The sequence below is a fragment of the Oryx dammah genome, unplaced genomic scaffold (assembly GCF_014754425.2).
Source record: "Oryx dammah isolate SB20612 unplaced genomic scaffold, SCBI_Odam_1.1 HiC_scaffold_16, whole genome shotgun sequence".
NCBI lineage: Eukaryota > Metazoa > Chordata > Mammalia > Artiodactyla > Bovidae > Oryx > Oryx dammah.
This window is the reverse complement of record NW_024070200.1, coordinates 25,201,842-25,218,222: the sequence shown is the minus strand read 5'-3', so window position 1 is coordinate 25,218,222 and position 16,381 is coordinate 25,201,842. Positions and strand designations below refer to the sequence as shown.

Here is a 16,381-nt window from a genome sequence, read left to right as displayed (position 1 = left end):
ACAAGTAGGACATTTCTTGTATGCCTGCCACTAAGCGCAAACCAAGAGACCGGGTGGTTTTTTTAAAAGACATTCAATTGAGCTGAGCATCCCGTCTTTGGGCATAAAATACACAGGTGATATAAAAAGTCACATGTTCTAAAACATAAGCCCATACGTTTTTCTTTGAACTATATTCGCCATTTCCTTCACAATTAGGGGAGGGTGATATTTTGACACTTAGAGACAAAAACAGTCAGATGAACAGGACTGGAATGGTTCAACCAGGAATATCTAAGTCTCTCCTCTTCTCTGACAGCTTCTTCTCACAAATGCGGGGTCAGCCCTGTCCTACAGAGCACAGTCTGTAACTCAAAGGCATCTGTAGCTTGGAAGGTGAGACAGTGCTAGGGACAGCTTCTTGGTTTTTCTCAGAGCTGAGCCATAGCAGCTGAAAGCAAGACTTCGGAGCTTGAAAGAGCATGTTCTCATGCATGAGCAGAGGCGTCCACAGTTATGCCTGGGACCAGCCAAGACTGTAAGGACATCTGGGAAATTTACACACTCAGCCTCCCTGGTCTTCACGCTTACCCTCTAAAACCTAAGACAAGGCCATTTCAGTGTTTCGAGATCCTTAAATAAAAATTAATCCCTGGACTTCCCTGGTACTCTGGTGGTTAAGAATCTGCCTGCCGATGCAGAGGACACGGGTTTAATCCCTGGTCTGGGAAGATCCCACGTGCCATGGGACAACTAAGCCTGTGTGCCACAACTACTGAGCCTGTGCTTTAGAACCCATGTTCTGCAGAGCAGCCAACGCAATGAGAAGCCCATGCAGCAAACTGGAGAAAGCCTGAGCACAGCATTGAAGACCCAGCGTAGCCAGAAATAAATACTTAGAAATTAAAAAAAAAAAAAGACTAATTCTTATTGCCCAACTTTAAGGACATCATTCTGGAAATGTTATGATGTGATCATTGAGTTCAGTAGGCACACATAAGCTGCTCTACCAAAAAGTTTGGACAACAAAAAGTAAACTTGGAGATTACTTAAAGAGAAGATGCCAGGTTATGTTTTAGAAGTACTCAGACCATATCATGGAGTAAGACTAAAAATACGATCCACAGGAATATTCCTCTCTCTCGGTTTCTTCTCTTTATAGTTTGAGCATATTGTAATGAATGTTCTCCTGGGCTCATGGGTTTGTATAAGGATCTATCTCTTTTCAAGGGACAATTAACTATTTTTTAAGGACTTGTGTGTCAAATAACTTTGTGTATGTGTGCTTAGACATGTCCTACTATTTGCAACACCATGGACTGTAGCCCACCAGGCTCCCCTGGACTCCATGGGACTGTCCAGGCAAGAACACTGCAGTGCGTTGCCATTTCCTTCTCCTGGGGATCTTCCTCACCCAGGGATCGAACCTGTGTCTTCTGCATTGGCAGGGAGTTTCTTTACCGCTGAGGCATCTGCAAAGCCCATATCAAGTAACTTACATCATGCTTATTTCTGTTTTTCTCCACGAAAGGGATTTTGTAAAACAGACTAAAATAGTCTCTCATTTCTCTCCATTATTTAAAGCTAGAATCCCAAAATAAAAATAACAGCCCTGGATTAGTGAGAATCGAGAAAGTTTTTGTGTTTCTCAAGTTGTCTAACTTACTACGAACTAAAAATCTCTTTCAAACTGGCACCAAGGTGGCTTTTCTTCTTGAGCTGATTAGAACCACATGAGCTCAGGAAAAGCTGTCAGATCCTGCCTCTGGCACAGCTGGAACTATCCAACTGATTTGCTAGTATGATTTAAAAAAAAAAAAAAAAAAGGAAACTTCATCCACAAATCATACATTTATGTTCTAGAGCCTCAAGCAAAAATTTTTCCTTGTTCATTTTAAAAGCAGCAAAATTCCACTGTGACCTCTTTTATAGGTCCTCTGGAAAAACAAAAGCACTGGGGTGATCTTGTGGTCAACATTTCATATAGTAGGAGCTAATTGTCCCTTAGATAGCAAAGAGATCAAACCAGGACATCAACCTAAATGTAATCCTAAAGGACATCAACCCTGAATATTCCTTGGAAGACTGACGCTGAAGCTGAAACTCCAACACTTTGGCCACATGATGCAAAGAGCCGACTCGCTGGGAAAGACCCTGATGCTGTGAAAGATTCGGAGACTGCAATGGCACCCCACTCCAGTACTCTTGCCTGGAAAATCCCATGGGCAGAGGAGCCTGGTAGACTGCAGTCCATGGGGTCGCTAGGAGTCAGACATGACTGAGCGACTTCACTTTCACTTTTCACTTTCATGCATTGGAGAAGGAAATGGCAACCCACTCCAGTGTTCTTGCCTGGAGAATCCCAGGGACAGGGGAGCCTGGTGGGCTGCCATTTATGGGGTCGCACAGTCAGACATGACTGAAGCGACTTAGCAGCAGCAGCAGCCGGGAAAGACTGAAGGCAGGAGGAGAAGAGGGTGACAGAGAATGAGATGGTTGGATGGCATACTGACTCATGAAACATGAGTTTGAGTAAACTCCAGGAGATAGTGAAGGACAGGGAGGCCTGGGGTGCTGCAGTCTATGGGGACGCAATGAGTTGGATACGACTTCACTGACTGAATAGGAGCTAACTCAGAACCAGTCTTATCTCCAGTTATCTAGATTCCCATAGACATATGGAGGGTGTCATTCAGAAAACACTGATCCTCAGGAAACGGTCATGATCTAACACCATGCTAGAATGTCTCCCTTTTCATAATTCTGTTTGTCAGGCTGGCCCAGAGCAAATCAATGGATTAAGTCAAACTAATCTTGAGCTGATGGTGATAGGCCCTGGATCTGCTCTGTGGTGTTGACCATATCAAGTAAAGGCACTCAAGTAGCTCCTGATTCCCCAGGGGTCCCCTCCTTCCCAGCCTTTTCACCACCACTTCCTCACTAAGCCTACCTGGCCTGCCTGTCTCACACTGAGGTCTCCTCTCTTTGCCAGATGGCCCTTGGCCTGGGTGATAAATAATATCATGTAATCATGGATCCTAATAAAGTTGTATTTATCTTCTCAGGAAACACAGATGCACCTAATCAGATCCAGAGTCATGCTGCCTGAACCCAAAAAGGTGACATCACATCAGTCTTTTAGTAAATAAAGCCTTTCCGTCCCTTCACAACACACGCATGGGGCCCACTCCCAAGGCTGATGATTCGCTGGTGATGCATTCCAGAAAGGAGATTTTGCTTCTTTAAGTAAGAAAGTGTTATTAGGAAGGGGGTGATGATCCTTATGTTGATTCTGCAAATTCTTACTTGGCTTTGTAATTTTTGTCTCACTTTGCTATGCACTGCATGGGGCTTCCCAGGTGGCACTAGTGGTAAAGAACCCGCCTGCCAATGCAGGAGACGTGGGTTCAAGCCCTGGGTCAGGCAGATCCCCTGGAGAAGGGCATGGCAGCCCACGCCAGTATTCTGGCCTGGAGAATCCTGCGGACAGAAGGTTGCAAAGAGTCGGATATGACTGAAGCTACTAAACAACAACAAGGCACTGCGTATGGGATACTTTTTTTTTTTTTTTTTGCACGCTTTGGGTCAAATTCTAGTCCAAAATCCCCAGCCAGGCTGAGCTGGGCTGGCCTAGCATCTCAGTGTTTTCTTCATATGACTCTAAAAAAGGGACTTCTTAGTCTCTTTGCCTTTATTAAAAAGTGTAGGACCATTTGAAAGAAGCCCTTACTCCAGATACACAGCAGAAGAATTATACACCAACCACTGATTGGGGTACTCTAAGTTTTCTCTGTGAAAATAGTGGGCAGAATTTCATAACCCATCGTTCCTCTATTAATAGTTAACCAGGCTGAGAGGATCTGAATAAAAGCACATCTTGTTGCATGCAACAATGGTTTGACAGAAGAGCTGTATGGTAGAGTCAGTATTTTACTGCTTTCAGCTTCACTACGCAGTTTTGTAGCCGGGGAAGCCATGCATGCAGAATGGCAGAACTTACAATTGCCTACAAAAGCAGAGTACACTCCTACCTGTGGAACCTCGTCACCAAGAGAAGGTGACAGTTCTGGGTTTTAAAAATACCCTAACCTATAGAATAGTTTTAGAAAAGAACTCATCGCTCTTTGAAGCACTCATCAAGCAAGCCATTTTCAAGCAACTGTTGAAACATAAGTATTAAATTTTACAACCATCCATTTGGTGTATTTTGCGACCCCAAAAAAAAAAAAAAAAGGAGAATGGGAGGAAAGCATTGAAGTTTATGTGTTTATGGATAAAATATGTGGAGGTTTGGTAGTTGATCACTTTCAGAGCCGGGAAGAATGGCTCAGACACAACGGGAAGAGCTTCCACAGCCTTAAACACAGCTCTTTTCCAAAGTGACTTCCCTTTACCCATCCACACCCCCTCCCAAAAAAAAAATCAAAATGTACTTCATGAAACTATTGTATATGAAGCACTTATTAGCCATAATTAAATGGACAATATGAATTTACTACGTCTTTAGGACTCTGGCTTGTTCTGGTTTAGAGCAAGATGATTAATGCAAATACATATTACTTGAGATAACCATTTAGCAGCTAATTTAGCCAAATTTATTACAGCAGTTAGAGGTTTTTCATTTTAGCAGACGGAGACAAGGACATGCCAAAAGTGGGCAGCGTGGATGAGTGCACACTGCCCTCTAGTGGCCAGCCAGCTGGCGCGCTGTTGGGGGGAGTGCAGTCACTGAGATTCCTGTCCAAGCGATAACAGCAGGTTGTGCACGTTTCCGGCATCCTTTTAAACCCTTCCCATGCATAGCACTTTATTCCAGGGGCTGATTTACTGCACTTACCCCCCTTTTACTAGCTCAGGAGTACCCAGATACAAATCAAATCCATTTCAACTTGGCAAGATTTTGGTTAAAGTATCACTTTTAACATCTGCATTTTAAAGCTCTCTTTCCGTGGGTATTTAATGGCACCGTTTCACATTACTGATTGTTTTTACTTGTTCCTTCATTTGGGGCCATATTTTAGAGTCCATGCGGAGCTGTCACTCTGTTTAGCTCTAGCCAAGTCAATCCTGTGCCTCCCTTAGGCCAGCCTTTCTCTGACTTGGTAAGGGAATGTATTTTGTTCCAACGTTCAGCAAATTCTCCCCAGAATCTCCCAACTGACCCATGGAGATTTAGTTCATGCTATAAATTCTGTTCAACAGGATCAAAAGACACCGATGTATAAGGACACAGGTTGAGATGGCTCGCACTGAGGTGAAATGATCAAAGACAGAGGGGGAAAGCATCTTCGGAACCATTCAGATATCCAGAACCGCAGAGGGGGCTGCCTCCAAGCCATGAATAAATCACATGCAGATTTGCCTGTGGCCCCATCTGACGTCAAACCCTCCCTTGACAACATCCACGCCGCATTAAGCGTTCTGTGAGCCAGCAAGATCTGCCGTCCTGTTATCCTTTCTTTCACACCAGGACTGCCCCAAATGGAATCAAGTCCTGCTACAAACATAGAAACCCTAGCTCCAGAGCTGCCGCTCCACTGAATTGGTGATTTTATTTGTCCTACTAATGGCATTCTACATTAAGCATACAGAGGGCCACCCCTGACTCGGTGCGGGACCTCCTCTCTCTAAGCTTCAGATTTTGCAGAGATGATGATCATTTCATCCCAGCCTTAACATGCAATGCCTTGTTTTGTTTTTTTCACTAGTGCTGAATAAGGGCCAGTGTGTGACCAAGTACTACCGCTGGATGCAGAAGAATGGAGGTTACATTTGGATCCAGTCTAGTGCCACCATAGCTATTAACGCCAAGAACGCAAATGAGAAGAACATCATCTGGGTGAACTATCTTCTGAGGTATATTTCCAAATGCTGTCTCATTCCTGCCTCAGTTATAAAACATAAAGCCGGATGGTTAATGGCTGACATGTTGTATTGTCTTTTGACAGTATCTGGTGTGGAACTGCATGGAAATTCTGCTGTTCTTTCCACAAGAGTCATAGAAATGGGAAAGGATCAAAGTTATGTCAGTAGGGACTTCCAGGGCAGACCTCTGAACTGTTCAACAGTTCTTGGTCAGCCAACATTTGGGCAGCTTTGCAGAAGTTGCTTTGGTTTCCCCACAATCATTCGGGCCAGATAAAGAACATGGATTTTGCCTCCAGTGGAAACATTCAAAAAGCGTCTCCTTCTCCCTGACATACTCTCATACTCATGCACTCCAACCCCTGCAAAAACGGTGTGAAAGGGGATGGGGAAGAAATGGCAGAGTTCATTATATTCCTCCTGTATCCCATCCCTTTGAAGCCCTGAGCATATTACATAGGGTTAGATTGCTCAAGCACTCAAGTTTAGGTAAGTGAAGGGAGTCACTTCACCAGAATCGAGACAGTTTCAATATACAAATGAAGGAGTCCTCTTTTGCCTGCTGTGTGATCTCAGGCAAGTGTGACTGCTACTTGAATGCATCCTCAAATTTATACCCATTAATGCAGCCAAGCTCAACAGCTTCCTGAATTCCAGTGTGCAATACCATTCCTCTCTCCTTCCTCAAATGCTTGCTGCCTATGCATTCAGACGAGCACCATGGTAACCCTGACGAAGAGCCTGGGTGGTCTGCATCTGGGGACAAGCTGTCTGAGATCTTCTCCCCCAATCCTGCTAGGAAATTCTCCAACTGCCCAGCCTGGCTCCCTCCCACCACTGTCATTCCAGTCTTCGGTTTCTCTTGGCCTAAAGCCACCAAGCAGGGCCCACACGTGGCCTTAGGAGGTGAACTGCCAGTAGGTCTTCTGAATGGAAGTTGTTGCCCTTTGGCTGATAATCTCAACAGAGAGTACCCAAATCCTGTTTTCCTTTGAGACTGAGATGCTGACAGCCATGGCTCATCAGCACGCTGACCCTTCGGTGTGTTCACCTCCACTGGTGACTTGAAGGCATGAATGTGCTTGCTCCCAACAGCATATCAATCAGACACTAATGATTATTGTTCTAGAGAGGGCTTTAATGTGTACCACTTAGAAGAGTCTTCATTCATCTACTTTCTCTTTCCTTTTTTTGACCTCTTCTACTCTACATTAAGTCTCTCTAAAGGTAAAAGTATGAGTATTTAATGGGGCTTTCTCCAAAGCCTACTTTTCATGCAAACAATGCTCTGTGATATACCCAAGGTGGGTTCTGCTTTCAGGGAATTCTTTTACTTAGAGGTTTATGGAATAGTCACTCTAGGCAATGCAGAAGGTTATAAAAACTCACATGCCAAAGAGAAAACAGAACAAGGTATTGCGGCATTGATGTTCATTGGCTAGGCAAAAATGGTGTTGTGACAGGGAGATCCATTATTCTTAAAACTTAGATGTTAGTGGGACTTCCCTGGTCCATGCTGCAACTAAAGATCCTGGGTGCCACAACTAAGAGCCAGTACAGCCAAACAAATAAATATTAAAAACATTAGACATTAGTAAGAGGGACACAGAAGTCTGAAAGATGGCTGTCCCCCAGCGGCTGGAACCTCGGGAGCTAAACTCATCCCATGGTTGTTCACCTGATTCAAGGAGATTTCTTCCCATGTGAATCTTATGGCCTCATCAGCCTCATGACTTCCTACACTGCCCGCAAACAGAGGGAGAGGGGAGGGTTAGGAAGAGATCAGTCTGTGCTACTCTGGAGCGACACTCTTGGTGCAGATGAGGATCACAAGGTACATGAGCATTGGCTGCTCCTGTTCCACCTAGTTCCATCTGGAGAGGAAGGAAGCAATTTGGGTATCAAAGACCAGCCTCCTGGCTCAAAAAGCCTGAAGACTCCCTGAAGGCTCCCCGTGGGTTCACTACTAGAAGACTGTCCGTCGGAGGACAAGTAACTTGTGAAACCTTCATGGCAGCTGGACCACAGGAGGCTGAAAAAGATGAGCTCCAGTGAGAGGGAGGACCCCCAAGTCAGCCACCCACCAGGATCACTTCCTCACCTGGAGGTCTACAAAGACAGGCCTTGGCCAGACAGCAACTACTGAAGTTGGTTTTTCCCTCCCATCTTCTTATCCTTTGCTCCTCCCCGAGCAGTATTTTCCTCCTCCCTCCCCTAGCCAGAGTTCCTCACTTCTGGGCCCCCTTTAGGCTTGCAGCTCCCTGTTCTGAAATTACTTCAGTCATTTCCTCCAGTCTTCTTCCTATGCCCTTACAACACGTGGTAGAATCACAGAGACTGCGTAAGGGTTAAGGCCACCTTCCCACCTTCGGCTCAGCTAGAGAAGGCTCTGCTGCTAACGCTAATTCACACTAAGGAGTAAATGCTAAATCCCCGATCATTTATCTTAGAGAATTAATGCCACCCCCCCTCCCCACCCCGGGGATATTGGTGATTGTAGAGCAGTTACTGAAACAGTGCCTCTTTGATATAGGAATTTCACTAGAAATAAGCTAGGGAGCCAGTCATCATCAATGGTAGGTGTCTGGCTGACTGGCCATGATATCAACAGGAGGACACAAGAGGGCATTCTCTATTTGGAGGAAAGAGGCTTTCCTTAAACCTTCAGATTACGGTAGCCTATCCTGCTTGGGTGCTAGGCTGGCCTTGGAGCAGCATTTCATGAAGATCGCTAGCTCAGACTGACCAAACACACTCCCTTTTCCAGGAGAGGCATTCTTCTGAATTAAAAATGGAACAAAAATTAAGCACTTCTGTGCAGATGGGGTCAGATGTATTCTGTTAGGGCCGCTCTCACACTGGGACTCTCCCCACTGCAATCAGATTTCAGCTAACAAGCCACAGGTGTACACCACATGAGCAGATGAAAATGTGATTGTAATGGGTGTGTTGACAGTTCAGTAGCCATAATCCATGCAGCCCAAGGCGCACCTGTGCATCTGTCAGAGCGTTAGGCACTGGGGGCTCTGCCCCCCACTACCCCCACTACCCCCCCTACACACACACATAGCCTCAGAGCCATCTGAACAGCTGAGGAGCTCCATCAAGAAGCCAACACAAGGGTACTGAAACGATGGCCTCATTAGGAGCCCAGGAGGCAGGGGGATGAACTGTGGAGGGTACTTTGCGCATCCTGTTTCCCCAGGTGTGAGACGGGGTGGAATGTTAAGCAGCACAGTTCCCTGGCCCCCAGTGGTATCTGATTATTTAAAAGCTTTTCAGTGGCTTTCATGTAGCGTTGGGGTATTCAAATGCTTACATGTAGCAAGTGCATCTGTACCCCATGCAATCCAAGCTTCTATAAAAGTCCCGTGATGAGCTGAGAAATGATTTCATGGTTAGTCTTCCCAACTCTCTGAGCTCCCCAAAGTTTGGGGCACGGAAGTGGAAAAAGGATGGTCAAAAGCAAGCCATCCCAAATGGGTGTATGCAGTCCTGATGAATGCCTCCCTCCCCCACAGCAACCCCGAGTACAAGGACACTCCAATGGACATCGCACAGCTCCCCCACCTGCCGGAGAAAACTTCGGAGTCCTCGGAGACCTCCGACTCTGAGTCAGACTCTAAAGACACCTCAGGTATTACAGGTATTACAACTTCTCCATGTTTTGTGGTTAAAGCTTGCCTTTCCAAACATGAGGGGTGGGCAACGGCCAGAGGGCCATCATCTGAATGAAACAATTGGTCAAATTTTATATAGAGAAGTAAGTCATGTCAAGGTATTACTGAGCCTTTCTCAACACATATATGTATATATACTTATATACCACTACATACATATGTACACATTATATATGTATGTGCACATATATAAAGCACACACATTTATGTATGTGGTATTATATAAATATATACATGTATATCGGCTTCCCTGGTGGCTCAGATGGTAAAGAATCTGCCTGCAATGCGAGAGACCTCGCTTTGATCCCTGGGTTGGGAAGAGCCCCTGGAGAAGGGAATGGCAACCCACCTTAGTATTCTGGCCTGGAGAATTCCTAGACAAAGCAGCCTGGTGGGCTACAGTCCACTGGATTCCAAAGAGTCGGACAGGAATGAGTGACTAACACACACATACCTGTATATAAATATGTAAAACTATATACATATATGCATGTTGTTATTAATACACATGGGTATATTATGGTATATATATACACACAAATATACAGAGACTGACTGATTTAGCCATCACTTAATGTCAGCTCTCCATACAGAAGCAGCCCTGCCCTAACCCCATAGCGAGCTCACCCTCTTTACCAGAGCAGACAGCAGGGCTATCTTTGTTGCTCCAAGACAGACTGTGACTTTGAGCCCCAAATGTTCACATGCTCACTAAGCTGGGATGGAACCCCTAAAGTGGGATACTCAATGGCATCAGTAACTGACTCTTTCTGCGTGCTGGACTGTTAAGTCATTTTCTGAATCTATGCTGAATAAATCCACGCTTTCCCTTTCCTATTTTGGGAAGCAGACTGAATAGTTCTTTGGAACACAGAAAAGTTAACATAAAAATTTACTTTTCCTCCAATCTCCAGTCCCCTCTACAGGCACACATAGATCCAGGGAGCACATAACTCAGAGAATTTACAACTGCAAAAATTCCTTCTAATCCAACCTTTTCTGCTAAATAAAGGAAAGCCAGAGTAAGTGACGTGATTTGCCCAAGTGTTCCAGTCCAGGCTGCCATCCAAAAGCATGTAGCAGAGCCATGAAATCAGCATCATCCCTAAATGTTTTGAGGTTATATGACTAAGAAAACCTATCCTCCCTAAAATGTGGCAGATGACTAGGGCTCCCCCACCACAAGCCCCATCCATTGGGAACCTGCTCCTGCGAACACATACGCCTCTACTCCAGACAGCCCCAGGGAAGCAGGAGGAGGTGAGGAGGCTCTTGAAAAGTTTTCTGCATTCATTTGAGGGTCTTCACTAGGGCAGAGTTCCAGAACAGTCTCTGCTCCTTATTTATACATTATATAGCAGTGAACCAAAAAGACAAAAATTCCCCTGCCCTGTGGAGTTTGTATTCCAGTTGAGGGAAAAGACAGAATAAAAATAAAACACACAAACGAATCAGATGACATTCAGTGCTCTGAAGAATAACAACTCTAGGAATAGACAGTATGGTTTTCGATAAGGAGCAAATATTTGCCAGTAGAAAACGCACACCTCTTTGGGAGGTCACCTTGCAAATCATTTTCCTGTGCCACTGACACCTTATTCCAGGTTATTCACGCTGATTCCCTGAGCATTTTTGCAGAACTTCTCAGACGTTAAGGTGCCTAAGAATCACCTGGGGATCCTGTTCAAATGAAGGATCCCATTCAGTAGGTCTGGGTGGACGCCTAGGATTCTGCATTTGGAACAAGCCTCCAGGTGATGGGGCCCATGCTCTGGGCCCCCGTAACCTCGGTCCTCAAGAGAGAGAAAGCCAAGGTTTTAGGTTTCCAAAGTGGTGGAGAGAGCAGCAGCTCAGGATGGGACAAGACACCCAGCCCAGCCCTCCCCGCCCCTCCTCTCCCCTGCCCCCGCAGGTGAGAGGTCGCGTTGTGCTGCTAACCTGACATCTCCTGTGTCTCCCCCAACACAGAGGACAACGAGAACTCCAAGTCCGACGAGAAGGGGAACCAGTCGGAGAACAGCGAAGACCCGGAGCCCGACCGCAAGAAGTCAGGCAACACGTGCGACGACATGCACTGCAATGACGACGGCCACAGCTCCAGCAACCCAGACAGCCGCGACAGCGACGACAGCTTCGAGCATTCGGACTTTGAGAACCCCAAGGCGGCCGAGGACGGCGGCGGGGGCGGCTTCGGCGCGCTGGGCCGGATGCAGATCAAGGTGGAGCGCGGCTACGTGGAGAGCGAGTCGGACTTGCGGCTGCAGGACTGCGAGTCGCTGTCGTCGGACAGCGCCAAGGACTCGGACAGCGCGGGCGAGGCGGGCGCGCAGGCCTCCAGCAAGCACCAGAAGCGTAAGAAGCGGCGGAAACGGCAGAAGGGCGGCAGCGCCAGCCGCCGGCGCCTGTCCAGCGCGTCGAGCCCGGGCGGACTGGACGCCGGCCTGGTGGAGCCCCCGCGGCTACTGTCGTCCCCCAACAGTGCCTCGGTGCTCAAAATCAAGACCGAGATCTCGGAGCCCATCAACTTTGACAACGACAGCAGCATCTGGAATTACCCGCCCAACCGGGAGATCTCCCGGAACGAGTCGCCCTACAGCATGACCAAGCCCCCCAGCTCTGAGCACTTCCCGTCGCCGCCGGGCGGCGGCGCGGGCGCCGGGGGGCTGCACGTGGCCATCCCGGACTCGGTCCTCACCCCGCCCGGCGCCGACGGCACCTCCTCCTCCGCCACCGGCACCGCCCGCAAGACTCAGTTCGGCACGTCGGCCCCCGCGGCCTTGGCCCCCGTCGCCTCCGACCCGCTGTCGCCCCCGCTGTCGGCGTCCCCGCGGGACAAGCACCCCGGGGGCGGGAGCGGAAACGGGAACGGCGGGGGTGGTCCGGGCGCGGCCAACTCCTTGCTGTACACCGGGGACCTGGAGGCTCTGCAGAGATTGCAGGCGGGCAACGTCGTGCTGCCGCTGGTGCACAGGGTGACCGGGACCCTGGCGGCCACCAGCACGGCCGCACAGAGGGTCTACACCACGGGCACCATCCGCTACGCCCCCGCCGAGGTGACCCTGGCCATGCAAGGCAACCTGCTGCCCAACGCGCACGCTGTTAACTTCGTGGACGTTAACAGCCCGGGCTTCGGCCTCGACCCCAAGACGCCCATGGAGATGCTCTACCACCATGTGCATCGGCTCAACATGTCGGGACCGTTCAGCGGCGCGGTGAGCGCGGCCGGCCTGACGCAGATGCCGGCCGGCAACGTGTTCACCACGGCGGAGGGACTCTTCTCCACGCTGCCCTTCCCGGTCTACAGCAACGGCATCCACGCGGCACAGACTCTGGAGCGCAAGGAGGACTGAGCGGCGCCCCCTGGCGGCCTGGCGGGGGGCTCCGCCCGCCCCCGGAGGCATCGTCGGCGTTTTCGTTTAGACCTTTGATTCTAGCACTTTGAATTCGAGCAGGTCAGCATCTTCTCTTCGCCACGACGGTCCCCGTTCCACCCCCTTTTCTTTCTTTCACTGGACTCATTCTTTCCTGTAAAGATATTTTTTATTTTTGGGGCCTTCAGAGGGTCAGACGACCGGTTGCCTGCCCTTTTGTCTTCTTCTGAGATGTGTGTTGGGTTGTTTTGCTCTCTTTTGCATCTTTATTGAGATGTCTTTCATGTGTATATGCCTCTGCCATAGAATACTCAGTCTTGTGGTCAAGAGATTTCTCAAGTGACAACCATTGGGTGTTCTTCGTAAAGATCTTGATATGATCAAGATTGAAAGAGACAAGCATAAACAATGTGCCCTGTTTGACTAAGTCAAATGAAATGGGGTGGTGTTTTGTTTCTGTTCCTGATTCCTTTGAAAATAGGGGGATAGCATTTTAGAATTTTATGCAGAATTTAATTCTCTTTTTATGGTTAAGATTTTAAGATTTTCTTACTTGCACATAAAAATAATTTGGGTTCTTAAGCTTAATTTCTGGCCTGTGACTAGAATGTTTAAAAACAAAAAGTTGGACTAAATGTTAATTACTGAAACATTAACTTAATTTCTAAAACCATGGTGCTATCATTTATTAATCTGTAATGTCTTCATACAAAATGCAGCTCCTGGGCTGGGTTTTGGAAAAAAACAAACAAAAAGTGTGTTCTGTCCTGGTCTGGAGTCCATTGCTGCAGTCTCCTTGGTTAGTTAAGACAAAGCCCTCATTAACGTTTGCTGCAGGACTTAAAATTTACCTCCCAACTAACAAACATAGCCTCACATTAAATTTAATGGGTCAGGAAAGCCCTTTTTAAAAGGGTTTTTGGAAAACTCAATCAAACTGACTTGAGGAGCAGTTTAGGTACATTCTGCCTTTTGTTGAGCTTTTTTTTCTTTCTTTTTCTCAGTCTAACTGAGGCTAATTTTTACAACTTCAATAACACTTCAGAGTAAAAGAAGGAAAAAATATTTAACTTTTTTTTTCATTTCTTGCTTAAAAAAAAAAAGGAAGGTTTTAGTTGTATTTTGGGGGACTGATTTGATGGATTTTTTTTTTCCCCTTTGGTTCTTTTATATCTAGGTTGGAACCAATAAGGTTTAAAACTAATGAATGGGTTAAAATAAGCTTCAAACAGATAACTGCAACTGAAAACTGCACATTAAGTTAAAAAAAAAAAAGAAAAAAAAGAAAAAGGAAAAAAAATCCTATTTTGTCTTCGTTGCCAGAAATCAGTGTAGTGTCAAACACTCCAAATGACTGTCAAGTATAAATTCTTCTTCCACTCCATTTTTGGCAGCTGTTTGTTAAGGCATCTAATAACAGATGTGAGAACTGTAATGTGTGCGCTGTGTACGTGTCCTTGGCCGTCAGTCCCTTGCAGTTTCAATGTGTGTTTCTATATGCAGTATATACTAAGCTAATGTAGTTGTTTTGTCCTTTGTCTTCTCTGTGCTCTATCTCTAGTCTGGAGTGGTACAGTCCCATTCCTGCAGTCCTAGTGAATCAGTGATTCTTGGGGGTTAGTGATTTTTGTGTGGTGGCCTTCCTCTGTAACGTCACCCTATGCTGCTTCTACTGTCTGTGACTCTTCCGTTTCACTTCTTAAGATTCCTGCTGTTGCTTTACTGGTGTATATTCTCCTGACCTCTCCCCTTTCTTTCCCTCTCTCTCGCCTCCCCTTTTCCTGCCTCGTCTCCCCACCACCCCAACTTCTCCCAAATCTTTTTCATTCTCAGAGATAAAAAGACTCTTAACTAGCTCAAGGTTAATGGAGCCATTTTTTCTCACAACGGAATTCTGGGTACGACTCTTTCTTCTGCAGTGCCACGCAACGCACTGAAGAATAATGCTCAGATGTCTGAAATAAATTGATGCCATATAGCCTCAGTTGTTAACATTCCCAGAGTCCCTTGTGCTCTACCTATAAGCAGTGGGTGCTTTTCTTTGGTTTCTTTCCAGGTTGGCTGATGGAGCAATACATAAAGCAATTTACCAGTGAGACAGAAAATTATTTCAAAGGTCAACCAACATTTTTTAAAAACAAAAGGGGAGGGGGGTGGACTATAGAATTGTCATATATATTTGTTTATGTGTGTGCAATGCTAATAGAGTAACTCGGCTGTCCTTTGAATATCACTGTGTTGCGTGGATTCGTCCTGGCCCTCTGATTCCATGAGTTGGGCCCAAACCACTGTGGAATAGTAACAAAAAAAAGAAATGTAATGCCACAAAATTTAATAGCGAGTGCTTACTTGAAGGATCTGAGTAGTTTTAGAAGGTGAAGAAGGCCAATCATGAAATTTAAAGATTAATTTTGGAAGCTCTACTCTAGCTATTGAACAATCAAAGGAACGCACCTATCAGCTACAAAGAACAGCTAGACAGCTGTTGTTTTTTTTTTTCTTTCTTTTATAAATGTTTCTGTGTTGTGTCAGAATGATTTCTGGTGATTTAAACTAACAGATAATCACAGCTGCTGTCTAAATCCATAGTGTTAAAATTACAAAATGAAAAAAAAAAAAAAAAACTTCATTACCTGTGAAGACTGTGTCTGTGTTTTTAACTATTTCTTGTACAAATATATGAAAACTTTTATGAGGAGACTGGTGCCAAGTAGCTGAATAATGGGGAAAGGGATATTCTGTTCGTAAAAATCTTAGCAGTGTTACCAACTCTACAATATATATATAAAAAAATTAAAACGTTACAAAGCGACAGCTATGGTACATTTGTTTTGTGTGAAGCTAACCCGGACCTAACTTCCTGAGTGCCTGGCTTATTTTGAAACATTTTTTTTCATTGACCATTGATAATGCTGCAAATCAGAAATGTACATACTTCATTTACAACAGGGTTCTTTTTATACTTTTGTAGATTCTCATACATGTCACATACATGGTTGTCTTTATGTAACTTAATTTTTCATCCGCAGGTGCCATTTTCATAATAAACTTCTCTTGGATTTGTTACTATCTGGCATCATTTCTTTTACATGTAACCATCCTAACTAATGAATGCTGGTAGTATTTGTTTAAGCAGGTACCTTGGTCATTATTCTTGATTTAAAAAAAAAAAAGAAAAAAATTTTAAAGCATCCATATTTTTGCTAGTTTTGGATGAAATGCATAGCTTGTGTACCAATGAGGCTGACAAGGCACAGATTAAGATGCTAATCCAAATACTACACCAAACTTGCAACCATCCTAAATTTTCAGCTACCCAAACTCATTGTCATATGAGCATTGCTATGCACATTATCAAAGCTGAACAACAGGCCTGCAACATTAACCACTATGGGAAGTGTGCATTTTTTTCTTGATTAATGCAGAGTAAGTGGTGACAGTTTTCATACATTAATCATTCAAAATGCACTCGGTATTTTCATTTAT

General features: G+C 45.6%; 1 protein-coding gene across 2 annotated transcripts in view; it reads left to right on the top strand.

Moving 5' to 3' along the window:
• The window catches only part of NPAS3 (neuronal PAS domain protein 3), a 954,232-nt gene extending 938,271 nt beyond the window's left edge, over window positions 1-15,961 (top strand). For both annotated transcript variants that reach the window (XM_040256781.1, XM_040256782.1), the window contains 3 exons: window positions 5,688-5,835; window positions 9,366-9,490; window positions 11,493-15,961. In XM_040256781.1, the coding sequence (XP_040112715.1) occupies window positions 5,688-5,835; window positions 9,366-9,490; window positions 11,493-12,874 (1,655 nt within the window). In that variant the 3' untranslated portion in view covers window positions 12,875-15,961. The remainder of the gene's footprint in view (window positions 1-5,687; window positions 5,836-9,365; window positions 9,491-11,492) is intronic.
• The last annotated feature ends 420 nt before the right edge of the window (window positions 15,962-16,381 follow it).